This window comes from Gymnoscopelus microlampas (assembly GCF_963454915.1).
Source record: "Gymnoscopelus microlampas genome assembly, chromosome: 7".
NCBI classification, from domain to species: Eukaryota; Metazoa; Chordata; class Actinopteri; order Myctophiformes; family Myctophidae; genus Gymnoscopelus; species Gymnoscopelus microlampas.
Genome location: NC_139944.1, coordinates 21,201,317 through 21,223,796, shown reverse-complemented (window position 1 = coordinate 21,223,796; position 22,480 = coordinate 21,201,317). Strand labels below are relative to the sequence as shown.

Genomic DNA, 22,480 nt, shown 5'->3' with positions numbered 1-22,480 from the left:
GCAGTTGTATCCTACACCTGCCAGTGAGGAGCCCCCACCGGGAGGACGTAGAGCCTCCGTCCTACTCTTCCTGCCCAACACTCCCTGCTGACAGGTGCCTTGACGGGTAGCAGGTCATTATTGATGAATAAATCCCGACAGAAGGGATTTATTTATCAATAATGACCGGCTACCCGTCAATTATCCTGCTCATTACATGGCTACTTAATAAATAAATTAATAAATTGCCCAAAGTTAACAACAAAACAAAGTATTTCCTTGCTTATGGCAATGAAAGTATTCCATAAGTGTTGCTCTGGGTGGACACGTCGCCTCGGAAAACAAGGAAGTGTTGATCAAATAGAATACATTTTTGGTTACTGCATTGTCTATCTCTCGCTTCAAATGTTTTCAAAAACATTCTAGAGAGCAGTGCTTAGCTGTAAATTACATGTTGTGTTTGTTTACATGGCTGTCACGCCAGAGCTACACCAGAATTTTCATACACAAGCACATATAAGCACACACGCACTTTTAGATCCAGTCCTATTTTAAAGCCTGCGTATGCGGGACTCGCGTATCCGCACGCCTGTTGTAGCCGGTATCATTGTTATCAATTGGATCTAAACAAACGCGCTCTACACGCCACACATACGCTCGCTTTGAAAAGTCTGGTGTAGATCGGCCGTCATGTTGGATACAGCATAAAATCAAGCAGCGCAGGTTGATATGAGCAGGTGCTGAGCCTTTGATTAGACAGAGGTCTGTTATAGGCAGATGGTTGATCAGTGCTGAATGCTGGTAGATGGTACAGTAGCTCTTCATGTGAGACACATAAATGTGCTGCACACACATTGTGTTCACACAAACATCTCTCGAACATCCTAATGCGCCGTTTCACAAACATACTGGGTCGGGACTCATTTGTGAGTCATGGACCCATTTATAGCCTACGGGTAGTGAGTAAATATCCCTTCTTTTTTTTTATTCGTTTCCTACAATTTATTTTTATTATTTAAAAAGATTTTAAAAAATGTAATCACACATTTTCAGAAATTTTAATAAAATAAAAATCTAAGAAATGACATAAATAAATACAAACTATTAAGTAGTGAAAATAGCAGATCTGCGAGCATGTAGATTGGCTATTTTCACTAGTTTGGGTCCCAGGGGAAATTCTCTTTTGGGTATCTCGAGCTAAAAAGTTTGGGAACCAAGTCTGCCCATACAGAGCTACAGTAGCAGCACTTTTAACATGCCTGGTACACTGCCGCAGCACTCTTCTCCCAACAGGATTTATCGGGACATTAAAGATGCAAAGGGACATTTAAATGTCACACATTTAAAAGTGTGACAAGTTAGGCCCCTTGGTGAATGCCATCTTGCAAGCACAAGCCTGTTGGTAGAGTTGGCCCCTGTGTGTGTGTGTGTGAGAAGTTTTTCTCCACACAAAGACAAACACGTCAAGGTGTCACCCGTCTTACCAGCGTGGCTCCCAGGGAGTCCTGTTGGTTGACCTCCTCTCCTTCTCTCAGCAGCTCCTGGATGTCTCCCAGCATCCTCCTCTCTGTTGACGCCCGCGTCTCGTTGATCATCTCTTGCGTTATGCCTGTCAGTCAAGGAGCGTAGCAGTGTTAATGATGGCAGCAAATTTTGATATAGTTTCAGTCATAGTCTTTTGAATACAATTTCATGTAGTTTTAGTTATATTTTCATCATTCGTCATCTGAAATGTTTTAGTTTTAGTCTGGTTTTGGTCGACTAAATATCATAAGATTTTATGATTTTATACAAAAATGTATTTAGTCGTAATGCCTGATTTTACACTTGGTTGGATGCTGAAAATAGCCGATCTACAAGCTCACAATGCCTCGCAGCGCGACGCATTGTGAGCTTGTAGATCGGCTATTTTCAGAGCGCAACACCCGAGCATAAAACCAAACATAAAATGACTTTTAAAATGTCTTTTAGTTCTACTGGATCTCTTCTCCGCTAGTCCCTCACTAACATTTTAGTTTAGGTTTTATTTGTTGACGTTGTTATATGTTCAATATATTTAGTCTTAGTTTAAGTCATCATAGCTTAGTTTTTATTTACTTTTCGTCAGTGAAAAAAGGTAGTCAACAAACATTTTTCGTCATAGTTTTAGTCGACGAAATTAACACTGGAGTGTAGCTACATTAGATTACAATAACAAATAAAAAATAATTATTTCAAAAGATTTTGAAAAAAGGAGGGAGCCAAGGCTAGACCCCTGGGGGAAGTGGCTAAACATTATTAGCAGCATGCACACAGATCCGGACCACATTGTGACAGACAACGTCAGGAACACAGAGATGCAGAGATGTCACACAATCCTGCTGCTGACAGCTACAAAAAAAGTCCATCACCAAAAGGTAAAGTTTCCAAGGATAAAGAATGTATTTCCTGATTGACAGCCATGTGTTTTTGAAATTATGCAGTGAGTTGTGAATGGTGTAAGAACGGTTGCACCTGAAAGAAACTGACAACATTGAGCTTAATGGGAGGAAAAGGCAAGTTTTCACATCACTGACATAGTGTTCTTCCTACAACAAAGGGTGTCTGCCATGGTCAATAATGTCACGCAGAGAAACATGCACGGTAAACAGAAATACAGTAAGTGGATGCATTTTAAAGATATGTAAAAAACAGAGTAGCTTGACAAGCTGTCAAACGCAGGTTCCTCTGTAGAGAGAGGAGCGCTGCCTGGATACACCGTAAACCATGCAGTAAAAAGAGGGGAGCTGGAAGGTGCTCTTTGGTGAAATAATCAACTTAGAAAAACTAAAACCTGGGGTGACCTGATAGACAAATGGTTAGGGCACATACCACATGGGCTCTAATGCCTGACAGCCTGTCTCCAGTTAAATTCCCAGCCGGCCAGACCATTTGCTGAATGTCAATCCCCCACTGTCTGCGTGTCTCTCTCTACACCAGTGGTTTCCAGATCGGCTATTTTCATTATTATTATTATAAAATAAAATAAAAGTAAAATTATTTTGAATTCTTTTTAAACGTTTTGAAAGTTTTTTTTTGTAAAGGTTTTTGAAAATATTTTGAAATAATAAGCATTAAAAACAATTAAAAATAAATTGTTCCTTGTGACCCATAAAGAAATGTCCACACCTTCACTATATACCTATCAAATGTCTCAGAACAGCCCAATAAATAACACAAAAATTAAAACCAAGGCACTCTTCCAGAGCTACAGTTAAATTGCCTTTGTGAGTGAGTCACCATGTAGCCGCAACGTGTCAACGTGTCAACCTTTAAATGAAGGTATTTTAACTGTAACTCTGGAAAAGTGCTGAATGGTTTTCAGTGAGTCCCAGGTTCCTCTGCATTCTCGCTTTCCAGGGATGCTCTTGTTATCAATGCTTCACCTGTACTGTCACTTGTTTACCACAGCAAGGGTTTAAATCTATTTATACTGCCACGAAAGGGGTACAAAATATAAAAATATAGTTGACTATAGCTCAGGAATGCACAAATCATTTTCAGGGTAAAATACACAGGTCCTGGTCGGGCTTTTTTGGACAGATTTGTGTTTAGCTGCTATTTTATCTAGGTCTGCTATTGTAACATAATAATCTCTGCTGTTGGACAGAAACCTTGTATCTGCATATTTCAACTACTTATGTTTTTTCGTAAATGAACGCCCTACTACGTCATACAAGGGTGTCGCACAAAAGCAGTGGAAATAGCAGATCGACAAGCTCACAGCACGTTGCATGTAGATCAGCTATTTTCACTATTTTACTTACTGCACACAGTGGTGTAAAGTAACTAAGTACATGTACTCAAGTACTGTACTTAAGTACAATTTTGAGGTATTTTTTACTTTACTGGAGTATTTCCAATTTTCAGCACTTTTACTTCTACTTCACTACATCTCAGAGGCAAATATTTTACTTTTACTCCACTACAATTACTTGAAATCTTTAGTTACTAGTTACTTTGTAGATTTTGGTTATTATTACAAAACCACTTCAGCCCTATATACATTCCGGCCATTTGAAAATAGCCGATCTACAAGCTCACAATGCGTCACGATGCGACGCATTGTGGGCTTGTAGATCTGCTATTTTCATATGATTTTTATTAATTTCATACATTTGAAAACTTTGTGAAATGGGACAATCTGCATAATGAGTACTTTCTACTTTTGGTACTTTAAGTACATTTTGATACCAATACTTTGGTTCTTTTTACTTTCCGGACTTTTACTTAAGTAAAAAATGTGAGTACTTTTTCCACCACTGACTGTACATATATTTTTTTCATAATAGAAAAGGAACGGTTTTGGACATACAAGGTTTCCACCGGACAGCGGCGACATAAAGACGCACAGTATGCTGAAGCTCCCTCCCCTCATATCTGATGGCGTATGGAGTTCTTGCGGTCCTTGGCTCGGTTGGTGCCGTCACAACCACTGTACATTCCACCTCTTAATCCACCTCTCAACTCTGCAATCCTGAGGTATTACGGCTCTGCAAATGTGCATTTTTGAAAACACATCGACTCTTGAGAGAGAGAGAGAGAGGATGCTTGTCGGTCAGAAACTGTGGTTCTCAAAGCCTTTGGGGGTTTTTTATTCAAAATATATGGAATTATTCATTAACTAGCGAAAATGCTCCACGTGCGTTTTTTATGTCATACTGTAAGATTCCACATTAATTTCGCACTGCTCATTCTTCTGTCCGCTGCCTTCTTGGAAGCATATGGTCAACTTCAGGTGGAGATGCCAAATGGCATGAGTTAAAGTTACACAGTAAAATCCTATGTGTTTTTATGACGTTCCACTGACATGGCTGAATTAGGTCGGGGGTGGGGGGCGCCAAATGGCATGAGTCTAAGCAACTGACAGCTATGCAGTGGACTGCCACTAACCAATTAAACCATAGTAGCAAAATTTTGCCGAAAATAGCAGATTGTCTATTTTCAACAAAGGCATTTGGTGTAGAGGGGGAAAAAAGAAGTGGACCAAGTATAGACCCCTGGGAGACAATGGTCAATGAAGTATATATACTGTAGGGTGTAAGTGATTAAGCTGGGGAAGCCAAATGGCATGGGTCAAAGCTACTGTACTGACAGCTATGCAGTGGACTGCGGTTAACCCATTCAATACGGGAACGCATACTGTGTCAGATTTTTATAGCTATAACCACTATTTTATACTTTGGGCTATTCAAAAATAGCAAATTTACAAGCTCATAGCTACGAGCTTGTATATCTGCTATTTTTATTGAAACTTCTTTAAAATCTGTGAAAATCTTTGAATATATATTTTTTTTTAAAGTGAACATTTTTTAACTCAAATCTTCTTCTGGGGATTCTACAAATGTCTTCTAAAGAGTTTTTTTTAAAGAAAAAAAACGTATGTTGCTATAATATCAGTGGTTCTCAAACTTTTTCATGTCAAGGATCACCCAAAATCATATGTAGCCTACTTGCCCGCGGACCCCCATCTCAAAATATTTTGTTCCAGGGACCCCCAGAAGCAAAGATTTGAGTTAAAAATGTATATATATTCAAAGATTTGCACAATTTCTTTTTCAAAAATAGCAGATCTACAGGCACTCAGTGTCACGCTATGAGCTTGTATACCTGATATTTTTTTGTGTAGCCAACAAAATCTAAAAATGACACATATGCTTCCCCAGCTTAATGGATTAAGCTAGGGAAGCCAAATGGTATGAGTCAAAGCTACTGACAGCTATGCACTGCAGTGTGTTCTGACTGTCCTGTACCAGGTAGAACGCTCTTCCTCTTATCACTGAGACTCAGCATAGATGAGCTGGACTCTAAGGGAAGAGGATCAAACAGCTGTCAGATCAGAAGGGGCTGCGTATGCCGTGTGTGTGTGTGCATGCGTGAGTGCGTGCGTGTATACTTGTTCATCAAATATTCCCACAAGTATAATGGAATTGGAGAAATGTCATTCTTTCCTGGTCCCCACAAGAGAAATGGCTGTTTCATGGTTAAAATACACTAGGGGAGTTAGCGGCTTACCATTAGGAAACGATTCAGGTTGGGGTTAGGATTAGACATTTAGAGGTTATGGTTTAGGGGTCAGGGTTGGAGTTGTGCCTGATTTATACTTTAGCTGCATGCTGGTGGAGCAGGTCTGAAAGCAGGTCTGAAAGCTCACAACGCATTACAGCACGGCATGTTATGACCTTGGCTATTTTTGGCTTCAGTCTATGGGTTACAAATGGCAACATAAAAAAAATGGCATTCCCAAAATCGTCATCCTAAAATGCTGATGTCCTCACAATACAACCGTGTGAGTGTGCGTGTGCGTGTGCGTGTGCGTGTGTGTGTGTGTGTGTGTGTGTGTGTGTGTGAGTGTGTCTGTACTTGTATTACTATACTTGCGAGTTACTTATACCCCTGAGGGGTGTTTGGGTATTTGTCCAAGATTTTCTGATCTCTTATGTGGACATGAATACATTATTCAAATGTGTGTGAGGGGAGGTCCGGGCACCTAGGCTCCATTGCAGCCTGACAGCGTGTCGCAGGTTCGAGTCCCGTTCCCGACGACCTTTGCTGCGTGTCACTCCCCGGCTCTCTCTCCCAATTTCCTGTCTATGTGCTGTACACTATCAATAAAGGCCAAAAAAAGTGAGGTGGTGGGGGGGACAGTGTTCAGGTACAGTATCTGTGCGTGCCGGTGCATGCTGTTGGGTGCGTGTGTGTGCGTGTGCGTGTGCGTGTGTGTGTGTGTGTGTGTGTTTGCGCGTATCCCTGCATTATATCCAGGACTGGGATCATTAGGGGAGCAATTAGGCAGCACAGTGCTCACTTTGATCGACTTATTATTCACTTGCCACTGTCTCCCTGCTGCTCTGCTCGGCTAGACTGATCTTTATGTAAGCAAAGAACCTTACTTTTGGTATGATTTCTTCATTGTTAGCATCATTATTATGGCTGCTCAGTAGGACACTCTTTCAGATAGACTCCGCTGGTCATTGCCGGCCATCAAATGATTTATTGGCTTAGGAATGTGCCTGTACATTCTGATGCTAAAACTTTTATACTTTTACTAGAAGAATTTTGAACACAAGACATATTCTACTGTGTATACTTAACTTCTTTGACTTTTTATCCTGGTTTTGTATTTTCTTACAACTTTCATTGCAAATGTGTCTTATTTGGGGGGAGGGGGGTAACATACACTGTGTTTGTATGCTTTCGTCTTATTGACCTGTATGTGAATTGGAAAACACCAATAAAGAAACCTTGAACAACAAAAAAAAAAGATACATTTGAATAAAAGAACTTTACTTGTAACAGAGTATTTCTACATTGTAGTATTGCTTGCTACTTACTGTATACTTAAGTACTTCTTTCACCACTGTACAAAATGTACACCATGTGTATTATTTTGGGAAATAAACTCTAAAAACCCTAACGTAAATGGATTTACCTATCTCTCTGTCCTAACACTTATTCATTTTACATATATGACATAATAAACACACACACACACACACACACACACACACACACACACACACACACACACACACACACACACACACACACACACACACACACACACACACACACACACACACACACACACACACACACACACACACACACACACACACACACACACACACACACACACACACACACACACACACACACACACACACAGTCCACACCAGTGACACAGCTATCTGCATCCCGCTGGGAATGAGAGGACTGTGAATGTCCCTGGACGCCCTGAGGTGTCAATCACAGAAACGGAACACTGTCCAATGTCACGCCCCCCACTGCTGTGTTCCAATCTGCAATCTGTTCAACTGGCCAGGGCATCTCTGTCACCACACACACACACACACACACACACACACACACACACACACACACACACACACACACACACACACACACACACACACACACACACACACAGTGCAGCATTTGTCACGACTCACAACCCTTTTACCACTACAGAGCCAAGGTCAACTGATAATCACAAGAAGCTGCATGTGGTATGTGTTTATGTTTTGATCTAAGGACTATGCTGATCAATAGCAATACTGTATGTGTTTTATTCTATGCACTGGGTTTGCTGGGCTGGCAGCATTACCTTGAAAGACAAGAGCAGGCAGAATCAACTAATCAAAAAAGGCTGGTTCCATTATTGACTGATGCCCCACACATCTCTCACACACACACACACACACACACACACACACACACACACACACACACACACACACACACACACACACACACACACACACACACACACACACACACACACACACAGTTGCATTGCTCAACTGCAGGAACCTATTTGACCAGGCGCACGCGCAGGCACGCGCATAGATTTAAAACAACTTTAAATTCACACCTCAACAAAGTTTACAAAGGCTCCAGACTCACACCAGGTGGATTAACATAGGAATGAGCCTAGATGCATATCAATTATCCATTGTGTGATCTGTAGTGTAGGTGTTAAGCGATGTGCGCGTCACGTCATTAAAATAGAGTGCAACCACGTTCCAATTCAGCATTGCAACACTGCACACACACACACGCTCTTTAGAGCAGTGGTTCTCAACTTGGGGGGCAGAGGCCCACTGGTGGGCCACAAGGGCATTGCAAGTGGGCCCCCAAATAATTGCCAAACACGGCTGCCGTGTTAAGTGGTCAGATGGGTGGGCTGCGAACACTTTCAAGATGTGGGCCCTGATCCAGTACAGGTTGAGAGCCACTGCTATAGAGGTTAACACAGAGCAACTTAAGCAGCAAAAAACTACACAATGGCTGAGCGCACCGCAGCACATAAAGATCTAAGAGAGACTGGTCCTGCAGCACCTGAAGCCCCTGGTGGGCGACTCGCTCGACTCGTAGCCATATTGGAAAGAAATTGGGCCTATTTGTTACTTCCTCCACAGGTGTTACCAATGATTCTAATTAAGGTTGTGTTGCATGGGGGACGACGACATCAACACAAGGGACATTAAGTCGATGAGGAAGGCTATAGCTCTGTAGTTGGAATTAAAGTGGACAATCTTGAGGAGGTTGCAAAGGGGAGGATGAGAAAGAAGGAAGATCGAAGCTATCCCCTAGACCCCACCTCACCCTCTCTACAATGAGCTAGCGGGGCAGAGGAGCAACTTCAGTGACAGACTCATCATCCCTCGACACAAGACTGAGCGGTCAGTCCTTTGTGCCAGTAGCCATTAAGCCACATAACCTATGCGTTCTTCTCTGTCCTTGGATTAATGATTGCTTACGCACTCTGTTCTGTCCTTGAATTAATGACTGCTCACTTACTCTGGTACTTTTTCTCATGGACTACCAGGGATGTACGCTAGCATCAGAATCATAGGCCTGCTTAGGCGAACTGCTGTAAATGTTTCACTGCCAATAGATAGTCTATTGGTCACTATATTCACTGTACTGTAGATTAAGTGTACATGTATCTGTACTCTTAGCTGTAGCTGGCTGACACTGTACAGCCTCACACCATATCCACTGTTGGATAGTCTGTACATATCCACTATATGCCCATATTACTGGTGATAGATTGTACGTGATGATACTTACTATATCTTACTGTACATATAAATAAGGAGACCTCTGTCATCAAAACCTCTCTGTTCTGCACGGTTCTCCTCAGTGGCTTGAGCAATTGAGCTGACCTTGCACACGGGCATTGACCATTCGCATATGCACACAACCACAACGCCTGTTTGTGTCGTGTCAGTATATGCCCATATATTGGAATGTCCATACTGAATATGGACATTTTGATTGGATCGGCAGTTCTGGACAATTTGAGTCCTTGCCGTTGTGCATGTCGAGTTGGAAGTTGGTCGGTCCCATGTATGCACATGCCCATATATGGGCATAGCGGTGGGATCTGTGGCTCTGGACAACTGGATCTCTGTATCTCTCAGTCCTTGTCCCTTAAATGTATGCCCATATTTGAAGATCGCTGATGCCATCAGATTATGCCCATATATGCCCCCTTTTGTGCACATATATGGAGCTGACTGATTTGTTTGCACCTGATGCCATGACAACACATTGAAGTTAGACAACTCACTCCATATTTGGGCGTAGCTGCATTGGGAACTCCTTATATGGTTATGATTAAGTCATATGACATAAGTCATAAGTGTAGCGTCGAGGTCCGCCGGTACGCCAATTTTAATATATAGGATTATGTTAGGGAGCGCCCCATGCAAGAGAGCAACCAGTCTGAAAGGCGGTGTCATTTAGAAAAAGATTGCGCTGAAGTGATTGCAGCAGAAAGATGGCGTACGACCCTAGCGCGGCTGACAACAATGTGAAGATATGGAAAATCAAGAAGCTGATCAAAGGTTTGGAGGCTGCCCGTGGTAATGGCACCAGTATGATCTCATTGATCATTCCCCCTAAGGATCAGATATCTAGACAGGCCAAGTTGTTGGCTGATGAGTTCGGCACGGCCTCCAACATCAAGAGTAGAGTCAACAGACTCTCTGTGCTTGGAGCCATCACCTCTGCACGGGAGAGGCTAAAACCCTACAACAAAGTCCCACCTAATGGTTTGGTAGTGTATTGTGGCACAATTGTGACAGAGGAAGGCAAAGAGAAGAAAGTCAAAATTGACTTTGAACCATTCAAGCCAATCAACACCTCCCTGTACCTCTGTGACAACAAGTTCCACACCGAGGCATTGACAGCCCTGCTCTCTGATGACAGCAAGTTTGGCTTCATTGTGATCGACGGCAGTGGGGCCCTGTTTGGTACACTGCAGGGCAACACCAGAGAGGTGCTGCACAAATTCACCGTTGACTTGCCCAAGAAGCACGGCAGAGGAGGACAGTCGGCTCTGCGTTTTGCCCGTTTAAGGATGGAGAAGAGACACAATTATGTGAGGAAGGTGGCTGAGACGGCCGTCCAGCTCTTTGTGTCCAACGACACGGTAAATGTGGCCGGGATGGTACTGGCTGGCTCTGCCGACTTAAAGACTGAACTCAGCCTGTCTGATATGTTCGACCCGAGGTTACAGGCAAAAGTGCTGAAGCTGGTGGATATTTCCTACGGGGGAGAAAACGGTTTCAACCAGGCCATCGAGCTCTCTGCAGAGGTCCTCACCAATGTCAAGTTCATCCAGGAAAAGAAGCTTATAGGGCGGTACTTTGATGAGATCAACCAGGACACGGGGAAGTACTGCTTTGGGGTGGAGGACACACTGAAAGCCCTGGACATGGGAGCAGTGGAGATCCTCCTCGTCTACGAGAACTTAGATACTGTGCGCTATATTCTTCGCGTGCATGGCGCAGAGTGCAATGGAGCTGAAGCTGATGAGAAGACCTTGTATCTAACACCAGAGCAGGAGAAGGACAAGTCATACTTCATAGACAAGGAGACGGGGCAGGAACATGAGCTGATTGAGAGCATGCCCCTGCTCGAATGGTTCGCTGACAACTACAAGAAATTTGGGGCCATGCTGGAGATAGTCACAGACAAGAGCCAGGAGGGGTCTCAGTTTGTCAGTTTGGAGGCATCGGGGGTATTTTACGGTACAGGGTGGATTTCCAAGGCGTAGAGTACCAAGATGATGAGTTATTTGATCTGGATGATTACTAGGTGGTCTGGTTCTGATACTGTGAGGAAAATAAAAATAAATGACACCTCTCTTTTGCAGCATGTGAGTGAGAGGGGGGGCCGAATCAACACTGGTGTCGGACACACTTTCCAACACCAGTTGTACACACAAACTTGTCCTACACACCCGCAAAAACCTCAACACAGGCGGAGGAGTGAGATTTTCTTTCAATCCCGAGAGAGAGAAAGCCAAATGATGCATTGCATGACAAAAGTGATGTCAAAACGACAAATGTGACATGGAGGACCTTCACAGATGGTGTCACGTACCTCTGGAAAAATGAATTGTCGCCACTTTATAAAATGTTGTGTACTCTGATTGGTTGAGAAGACTAAGTACTGTAAGCTCCATTGCACGAGACCACACTCACTTCCTTCTTTACATTTTGTGGCGATGTTGTCGGCAAGCCACATACAGTATAAATTGGCCTAAGAGTGATGGTTTGTAATTACTTCTTCCTGCTATTTTGAACACAACAGCAAGTTCCCATAGCCCCCACAACCACTGAGCCCCGACCCGGACTAAAGAACTTTGGACTCACTCTCCTCACATGACATGTCATGTTTAGGACGCATTGTTTGTCATGGGTTACTGTACGTCACAGACATGACATGCCTATATATGGAGACATTTTTGTTCGTATTTCTTTTTTTTGAGTGGTGCCGAAGGACGGACACACATGACTTTGTCCGTGTGTCCGTATGTATGTATGTATGTATGTATGTATGTATGAATGTATGTCTGTCCACAAAAATTGATGACATCATCAATACGGGGGTCAATTCACACAGGGTGTGATTTTTACTGGTAACTGCTGCCGTTGCATTTAATGAGATATTTTTTTTAAATGAGTTTCTGTAGAGACAGGAGGACAAAGTATTACAATCGACCTAATGAAAACAAAAACACCACCCCCAAAAAAACAATGGTAACCATAACAATCTGAACTCACATATTGAGTAACCCTGGCGACCTAATGTAAACAAACCTGGATGACGTGAGAGTCTTTTTAACAGCTGCCCTCTGATTCCTTATGGAAATCTATACCATAATATCCAAACGCCATGTGAACAGTTCCCAATGGGCATCAGCCTAGTTTCTATTTTAGATTCATGTTACGCTAACCCAGTCAGCCCAAGTACAAAAGGACAACAATTTTCAATTATTGTTATCTTACTACTTACTCTTTTGTATCTCTGTCGGGTGGAAACCTCAGTCCTGATACTGTATATGGGAAACCTCATATGTCCAAAACTGTTTCAGGATTCAAAATTCTAAAGTATCAAAAGTAGCAGATCTACAAGATCAAAACGCGCCGCTTTGCGCCGCGTTTCAAGCTTGTGGATCTGCTATATTCATTTACGAAAAAACACAAAATAGTTAAAATATGTAGATAAAGAGGTTTCTGCCCGACAGCAACGATCTGTGTTTCATCCCTACTGCTGTGCTGCTATGAATTTCCCTTGGTATCAATAAATCTATCTACTGTATCTATCTACCAACGATACTGCAGTAGGAAGCTCATCCCCTGCACAGGTTTAAAAGCCTGAGTGGCACTTTTATACTACCACGGTGTAACACTGAGCATTTTAAGAAGTCCTTTATCCCCACGGCCATAAGACTGCTTTACATCTCTTAATAATATGATCACAACTATTATTTGTAGTAGTAATAGTAGTAGTAGTAGCAGCAGCAGCAGTAGTAGCAGTAGTGGTGGTAGTAGTAGTAGTAGTAAACACAGCTGGAAACACAGCACCCCCTCCCTTCCTGAATCTGTTCTCAGACATCCCGAAATGTACGATCTACAAGCTCACAAGGTGTCGCATCGTGACACCTTGTGAGCTTGTAGATCAGCTATTTTCGGACACACCTCTGTTATATGAGAAAGTGTAAATCAGGCTTAACAAACAGGCATATAGAAGGAAATGCGCAACATTACAAAAACATTTTTTGTGTGCAATCAATCCTTCTTAATGCACAGACATTTCAAAGGAGGACTGCAGAGAATGTTCCCAGAATGCATGCATGTACTGTAGCTAGATGTTTACATTCCCTTTGCCCTGGTATTTCAAGGTATTTCAAATATTTCCCAAGGTTGAAAAAAAAAGAAAAGAAAAGCCACCATTTACCATGTTTCTAAACAAAACTGTTATTTCAGTTTGAGGCCTTTTTAGGACTGGACTGATGCGTTTCACTTTCCACATTTAAAACAGTGTTTGCGTCATTCCCTGTTCTCTTGTCTGTCTTCTGTGTTGAAGGCAGAAGCTGCTGTATTGTGCGTGAAAGGTTTTCATACAGTATATGTTAGTTAGCTTAGCATCATACCTCTGTTAGCCATAGCCGTCTCGATGATGTCCAGCGTGGGGTCATCTTCACAAAGGTCGTAGGGCATGTTCCCATCAGAGTTGACCGCCAGCAGATCTGCACCACTGTGGAACAGGAACAGACCAGAGGTCTCAAGAAGTGGACAAAGGGTCAATGCTATAACTGGTTAGCTACAGTGAAGTCATTCTCAAGTTGAATTCTCAATATGTTTACTTTCGAGGACCCCCAGTTCAGTCAGAAATCTCTCGAATAGATTGAAAACCATTTTATTTATAAAATAAGAAGTACAGTAAGTGTGATTATATTTGATCTTGGCATTCAGTCTCTACTATACTACTACTTCCTGCTCAGCACATTTAGAAGACATCCATTTAAGAGCAGAGAGATTTATAACAAACCCCTTCAGGGAAAACAGAACCCTGAGGGAAAGCAGGGCCCACTTGTGGTGCTGCAGTGGTGGGAGCAAACAAGTGCATACCAACCTTCAGTGACACTGACAGCAATAACAACAGTGAATGAGGTGAGCTTACATAGACCACCAAACTGGTCAGCTGCTTGACATGTCAGGGTCGCAGACACCAAACGCACTGTAATATAAATCGGCCACACAGAAGTGGGTACTGTAAATTCTCAAGTGTACAATATTTGCCTGACCTAGCTCACAAGCTACGTATAGGTACGCATCATTTTGATGCGTTAGGCCACGGCACGGGTCTATTTGGTTCCCAACTACCAACTATCCCAACTATCAATCATTTAGCTAGGGACCCCCTGGAACACCCTGGACCCCATGTTGAGATCTAGTGAGAGAGTACCACATCCTTTATACAATCAACTTTTATCTGTGTTTTGCAGAAAATACCAACCTTGAATTCTTATGAAGTGAAGAGTGTGTGTTAAAAAACACACACAAATACATGGTGAGAGTTTGTGTTTTTGAGCCGCGTGTGTATATTTGTGCTACTAAATACAGCGTGTGATGTATCCTGCATTATAACACAAGATGAAAAATGAGAGATATTCATCAGTCACATGTATAATTCCCTGCCTTATTCCCTTCCCCCCACTGAGCTATATACAGTACGAACGCTTCCCCCACCCTTGTGCGCCTATGGTTTAGCTAGTTTCGCCTTATCTTGCTCTAATCCTTTAATGATGTGTGCATATTTTGTCGAGTATTATTGTGTTAGTTGAACGTTAGCCAACTTCAATAGGAAAAAAAAAGAGTTGCGAGAAAATGAGGATGTTAACAGGAAGAAATATGACCGTCAGCACATGGCACATACTGTAAGCCTGTGTGCGATAAGTAGGAACGAAAACGTGTCTGATTTACATGATGTACCGATTGATGTTTTCATTCCTTTCCATTTACAGTAGATAAACACTTTGGTCTTAGAATGGAGAGCCAAACATACATAATGCCATGGGCTTGTATCTTTCATTTTGAACTGTTCCTCTGCTGGGTGAGTAGCTTAACAGGTCCCACGTGTCAACAGATGGCAGCGATGAATCTGTTGAGTGTTTGTTTGTACAATTTACAATTTAGCAGGTGTCTCTTATCCGGAGCAGCCCATGGGATTTGCTCTGAAACGGCCCAGAGGATGCGTGTGTGTGTGTGTGTGTGTGTGTGTGTGTGTGTGTGTGTGTGTGTGTGTGTGTGTGTGTGTGTGTGTGTGTGTGTGTGTGTGTGTGTGTGTGTGTGTGTGTGTGTGTGTGTGTGTGTGTGTGTGTGTGTGCGCGTGCGCGCGCGCGCGCGCGCGCAGTACAGTATCTGGATTTTAATATAGCCTCATTAGCCTGTAATTCCACAGGTAGCAACAGTCAGTGCCAGAGCCTCCCCCGGTCCCGGCAGAATAGTTCCGGAGAAGTGGACTGAGGGGCCCTCGGTCCGCTGAGGGCAGCTACTGGGACGTAAGTCGGGGCTTGATCAACCCCGGCTGGGTCACCTGGGCAAGGGTGCATGTTGCGAGACCCGAAACACCTGTCGACCCCAGGCTACAACACTGATGATACGTCCCAGGTGCATCCACGTGATGTTTTTTAAATTTATGTATGAATATATATGGGCCTCTAACCACTTAAACCCTCTACATTTAGAAATCTGGGCCTCATTTGTCCCTGTACTTGGACCACCCTTTTTCCGTCAGCTATGCACGTGTGCCTTGGATCAGGCAATCCATCTATACTATACTAGAGTTTCGGGGGGCTACGCCCCCCGCAACCCCAGCCGCGCACGGGGCCCAGCGTGGCCGTGTGTATATTGGGGGACCCAAATCGCCGGAGTAAAACTGTGGAAACGTTTTTTTGAAAAAGGAAAAAATTTGAAGAAATAATATTTGTTATGTTTCAGGGGGTCCACAGGGGGTCCGCGGACCCCCTGATGGTCCACTGACCCCCTGTGGAGTGTTGGGACGCGCGGGGACACCCCTGGAACATTGCGGACCATTTCGTTTTTGTTTTTTTTTCATGAAGGTGGTTGCTTGTTTCTGGCGCTGGCTGTGCAAACCTGGCAACCCAGCGCATGCTGCCGCACGTTACACGAGAAATGGTGCCTGGAGAAAATGGTGACCAAAAAAAAAGTTTGGAAAAAAAGGAAAAAACCCCCGCAGCGGCTGCCTGCTGTTGTGGTGATGAGGTCGTGCGCACGGTAAACGGTACGAAGCTGCCTCCCCTTCCGTTTTGTCCGACATTTGGTGAGTAGAATTAATTATGTTGCGCGGTGGAAAAGGTGTAGTGAGCAGTGAGATGTCCCCTACGCGAGGCGTAAATTCAGCGCGGCCGCCGTGGCGAGTCAGTTGGCGACATGTGGTCTGGCGGTGCGTTGTTTATTCGATAACAGAGCTGTGGGGTGTCGCCACCGAGGGTGCGGAAGTCGGTCGCCATTTATATAGTTAGATATATTCCAGGAATCTATGTATGTATGTACGAGAGAGACAGAGAGAACGAGAGAACGAGAGAGAGAGTCTCAAATGATGACCGCTGTGTCTGAGTAAGCAAGTGGGGACACCTGTGTTCTCATCAGCTGGGGTTGAAACTGAAGCTGACCGGCACACAGTTAGAGGGGTGAGGGACGCATCAGTCGGGCGGTAAGCTACACACACTCCAATAATTCATAATGATGTTTATTGGAATTCAACATGTTTTAATATTTGTCTCTCATTCTGTAGGCAACCTCCAGAGACTCAAACTAAAGGACTTTCTGTAATGAAATACCCCGTATTAGGAAGAAGACCTATGTTAAAATCCCTGCATTAAAATACTTATTTGAAATTGTGTTGGTCAGTGCTCACAATATATATACAGTATGCACGTATGTATCTGCATATCTTAATATGAACTATCTATGGACTTCACACTTGGTTGGTACACTTCTGAGGACCCAAGGGAGTGCGGTCTCTCCAGTGTGAAGTTGAGTCGGATGAGTGGTTCCCCAGAACCGGCCCGCTCCGGATGGGCACACGTATCCCGCAAACCGCTCATCCGACCCACTTCACACCTGGCGGGTTTACTGCTGAAGACCCACGGGAGTATAGTGTCAAGGACGAAGTCGAATCGGATGGGCGGTTCTCTATAAACCGCTCCAAATGGCAGCCACTAGTGCAATTAAATCCTTTTACAATGTTCACAAATGTTCCACAACGCATGTGTGCGCGTGGTTCGTTTGTGTAAGGGTCCATTTGGTTCCATTTGTTAGTTAAAGGCATAGTATGTAACTTTGCCATGTGTTTATATAACAAAACAATAAACACATTTAGCCCCAAAACGTCCCTGTCTACAAAAAAAAACAGTGAAAACACCAAAACATTGCTTTTACAGCGCAGATTGGGGTCACAGCGAAATGAAAAAGGTTGAGCATCACTGAGTTATAATGTCTTACTGTGCGATCAGTATCTTGACCAGGCCTGCGTGGCCACAGGTGGCAGCAGCGTGCAGCGGGGTCCACAGCTCATTGTCCTGGGAGTTGACACTGGCTCCTCTAGCAAGCAGGATCTTCACCATCTCCTCATAGTTATCTATGCAACACTGGAGGGAGAGAGAACAGGAGATTGATTTATTGCATTTTTTTAGTTTTCAATAAAACATGTCTGTCTAGTCTCTAGCAGGCAGATGGAGAGCAGGAGAGGTATAATAAAGTAAGGGACACAACACACAGAGCTCATCAGAAGAGGAGAACAGCGGAGAGAGTGCATAGAACGAAAAGAGGAGGAAACAAAGGAAATTTGAGGAGAAAAAGAAGTGAGAAGCTATAGCATGGTAGCCAGTGAAGCATTTCTGTTCCAGCCCAGTCACCATGAGTGTGTGTGTCTGGGTGGTGCAGGGGTTTAAGTCCCGCCCAACACCGTGGAGGATGAAGTTCGATTCCTCTACTCTATACAGCAGGGGTCTTCAATGTTTTTCAGGCCAAAGACCCCTTAACTGAGAGAGATGAAGCAGGGACCCCGACTACATACTGTATACAATTCTGTTGCAGATTCAACTTTTTCATAGACTTGTTTGACAGCACTGTCATCAGCATGTTGGATTGATGTTAATGTGCATTTTCAGACATTAAACCACTTAAACCGTCAATACTTAAACGTAAACCTGTCCTTTCATTCTGTAGTACTTGGTCTACTCTTTTTCCCTCTACACCAAACCTTTTTGCCGAAAATAGACGATCTACAAGCTCAACGGTAAGCTTGTAGATCTGCTATATTTGTCTAAAGCGATGCAAGGGTTCAAGTGGTTAATGTAAAAACAAAAAATCGTATCACACAAAGATTTGGCGGCCCCCCCATGTAGTAACTCTGAAGACTCCCTAGGGGTCCCGGACCCCCTGTTGAAGACCCCTACTATACAGGTTGATCGGGGCACCTGTTCAGCAGGGAACGGACCTGGGAGGGATACCTAGGGCTGTCACCATTATACTATATATAGTATATAATAGCGATTAACAATTTAATTGTGTTTCTGTCGTTGGAACATTATGAATAGAAAAAAAAAATTCTGTTTGGCCTTTAGGCTTTGTAAACAAAAGGTGCACAGGTCAGATATGACAAATAAGTTTAAATAACATACACATTTCATTTTCTATATCTATCTATCTATCTATCTATCTATCTATCTATCTATCGAGAGAGAGAGAGAGAGAGAGAGAGAGAGAGAGAGAGAGAGAGACGTGTGGTTGTCTACAGCAGTGGTTCTCAAACCTTTTCATGTCAAGGATCTCCAAGATGATATGTATTTGGCCGCGGACCCCCACGTCAAAATATTTTGTTCCAGGGACCACCCCTGAAGCAAAGATTTGAGTTACAAATGTTCGCTTTGAAAAAGATTATATTGAAAGACTTGTTCACGACAAATGTTCACAATTTTTCAAAAATAGCAGATATACAAGATATACAGATCCGGCTTGTAGATGGTCCCCACTTTGAGAACCAACGGTCTACAGCCTCCCAAAACCAAAGCGCACGGGTTGACAGTGGCAGTTACTATACCCAGACGGAAGGGAATTGGAAATGTCCAAATATGGAGAAAATGGAGAAAAGTAACGGAAAAACAATCACCAGGAAGTATAGAAATTGACCAGTGAACACTATAGTAATGTCCACTGAAATCCCCGGGCTCAGAGAATGGTGGAGCACTGATTGCTTTGAAGTACTTCCTGTACTTTCTGTAGCTGAGTGGGTAGAGAGAGGCCGTCTGGGATTAGGAAGGTCGCCGGTTTGACCCTCGGCTCGCCCAGCCTTTATCAAAAGTGTCCCTGAGCAAGACACTTAACCCCTAACTGCCCCCTGGGTGCTGTTAAAAATAGCTGCCCCGCTCCTCCTAATAGTTAGGATGGGTAAATGCAGAGGATGAATTTTAGGAATGGGCAATGGTTTTGGGTCAACGTAAACCCTTATTAATTGACTGGTGTACCCCAGGGGTCTATATTCGGTCTGCTCCTTTTTTCTACATCAAATCTTAGCGGAAAATAGCCAATCTACATCTACAAGCTCACAATGAGTCTACGACCCGTTGTGAGCTTTAGGATCATCTATTTTTAGCAAACGTTCATCTATTTTCACCGAATGTTTGCCTATCATGACATGCCCAGAATAGTGATGATATACAAAAAAAAGAAGCATGTCACAACATGCCATAACATCAGAGTGAGCCATTATTTCTTTTTTTCAAAGAGATCAAAGGCAGGAGAATGGCGTGCATGAAGTGAGATTGTATCACAACTCTTCTCTTCTTTTAATAGCATATTCCACTGAGCATTCTTCTGAATGCATTACAGCTGCACTGGAGGCAGCCTTGATGACATCTAGTCCATTGTGTGTGGGTTGAACCCCAGATGTCAGGCCTTATTGGAAACACACAACCGTGTGTGTGCCCACGCAAGCAGACACCGAAACGCACACAACACACACACACACACACACACACACACACACAGGCGCAGAGTCAGCCAGACTGACAGACAGAGACACACAGAGAGAAAGAAACAAAGTATTTTCCATTTAAAAGTGGGTGTGATTACAGGGTGGGAAAGGAAGGGAGATTCTTTTTTCCGTGAAAAGCAACCGAGACGTTGTTTTCTCCATCGCCGCTAATTGGCGTGAGCCAGGAAAACAAAGACCATGAATGAAGATGCAGATGATGATGGAGACCGAGAGAGAAAAGAGGACAGATAGAGGAACAGCAAGACAGATAGAGAAACAGACTCCAAATCAAGGCGATGAAAGTGCACAGAGGAGGGGGGGTTCCATAAATATCAGCATCATCGGTCTCATGCCGAATTCTGTGTCACGTTTCTGAGCTGAAAACGTGTTATTTTCATCAAGCAACGTGAACGTATAAATTAGCCCTAAGGCTCCAAACCCATGTGCTAATTGGCCATATTGTGGGAACTCAACGAGAAGCCAGCTCATGACCTTTGTCGCATGGCATGCTCTGCGTGTCTGTTAGCTATGCAATAAAGCACAGAAATGACATAAAGTCTTTAAAAGACTCAAATTGGTATGGTCATGGTGGTTATTCATTTCTGTCCAAGATTCAAGTACAGCTGAACAGTATCCAAATTGAGACATAATACACCATTTTAAAAAGCTATGCCTACCGGCGTTGAAGTAAAACCCACACTTTTGTATTCAAGTTCAATTAATATAGTTTGCTTGCAAAATATATTTTATTCTCCCTACATTACTTTAATCACTTTATTGTCCACATTACCACAGATGTTTAGATGAATAAATGAGCTCCTTCAGTGAATAATGAAGAGAAAGCTGAAACCATGAAGCAAAGAGACAGATGGACTCACATTCATAAACTGTATAATATCCTCACTGTTGGGCAGAAACCTAGTATCTCCACATTTCATCTTTTAATGGTTATTTTCTTTTATTCAGAAATGAATGCCCTATTTCAGTGGTTCTCAACCTTTTCATATCATGGACCCCCAAAATTATGTATTCGGCTGCTGACCCCCATCTCAAAAATATTTTGTGCCAGGGACCCCCTGAAGCAAGGATTTGAGTTAAAAAAAATAAATTAAAAAAAATTATAATCAGATTTGCACAAATTTGGAGATCTAAAAGCTCACAATGTGTCACATCATTACAATGCGTAACATTTTCAAATGGCCGAAATGTATATAGGGCTGAAGCGATGTTTTATAATATTAATGAGAATCTACAAAGTAGAGAGGTAAAAGTACTGAAAACTGCAAATACTCCAGTAAAGTAAAGCCAAGTGGGCGCTGCGTGGGCACTAGACGTTCGGCCCGCGTAGCGGTGCAAGTGTAAACCAGTGTAAACCAGTGACTCTCAAAGGGGGGTCCTTGAGGGGGTTCCCAGCTAAATGAAGATAGTTGAGAACCAAATGGACCCTTACACTCGAGTTCACTCTCAGAGGTATGGGGGTTCGTGGCCTAATGAATGCAGTGGTTCTCAAACTGTGGGTCGGGACCACCAGGGGGGTCCCCAGATGATTTGCTTAATGTGCAACATTGTTTTCTCACTCAAAAGTAAACAAACCAACATACAGTATAAGTGTATACAGGGTATCTGCACATTTCTAAAGCGACAATTTAATGACTTTTAAGACCTTTTTCATACCTGTAAAACAAACGACCATCACTGCGTCAAAAGTAATCAACACACTATAAAAATTGTCAAACATTGGCCAAATTGTCAAATATTACCTAAGAAATAGGCAAAAACTGTTAAAATAGCCGATCTACATGTTCAAACGAGGCGTTGTGAGCTTGTAGATCGACTATTTTCACAATATTTATCTGTGTGGAACCGAGTCAAACAAAATGTAATACCTCAACTCCTACAATTCCAAGTGTTTGTCAGGGTGGGGGGTCCCCAGTTCAAATATGATTATTTTGGGGGGTCTCGGCCTGAAAAGATTGAGAACTGCTGGCCTAACGCATACCAAAGAAATTAAAAAGTTTGAGAATCAGTGGTGTAAACAGCGTATCCTTAAGGCCTACAAAAACTTTCCCTGGGCACACAATAGTAGCCTCTCTCGCAGTATTTCTGAATAAATTATAAT

The 22,480-nt window shown here is 43.0% G+C and overlaps 2 protein-coding genes across 2 annotated transcripts in view; one reads left to right on the top strand and one right to left on the bottom strand.

Annotated features, from left to right (window-relative positions):
• ppp1r16b (protein phosphatase 1, regulatory subunit 16B) overlaps positions 1–22,480 on the bottom strand; it is a 149,058-nt gene that overhangs the window by 17,760 nt on the left and 108,818 nt on the right. Inside the window, exons 4-6 of the mRNA XM_084061448.1 lie at positions 17,829–17,974; positions 13,952–14,055; positions 1,464–1,588 (exon numbers count right to left, since the gene is read on the bottom strand). Of these exons, the coding sequence (XP_083917574.1) occupies positions 1,464–1,588; positions 13,952–14,055; positions 17,829–17,974 (375 nt within the window). The remainder of the gene's footprint in view (positions 1–1,463; positions 1,589–13,951; positions 14,056–17,828; positions 17,975–22,480) is intronic.
• On the top strand, positions 10,286–11,566 carry LOC311048285 (eukaryotic peptide chain release factor subunit 1-like; the record flags this gene model as incomplete). Its single annotated transcript, XM_084061449.1, has 1 exon — positions 10,286–11,566. One exon carries the CDS (start codon positions 10,286–10,288, stop codon positions 11,564–11,566), a length of 1,281 nt encoding a protein of 426 aa, XP_083917575.1.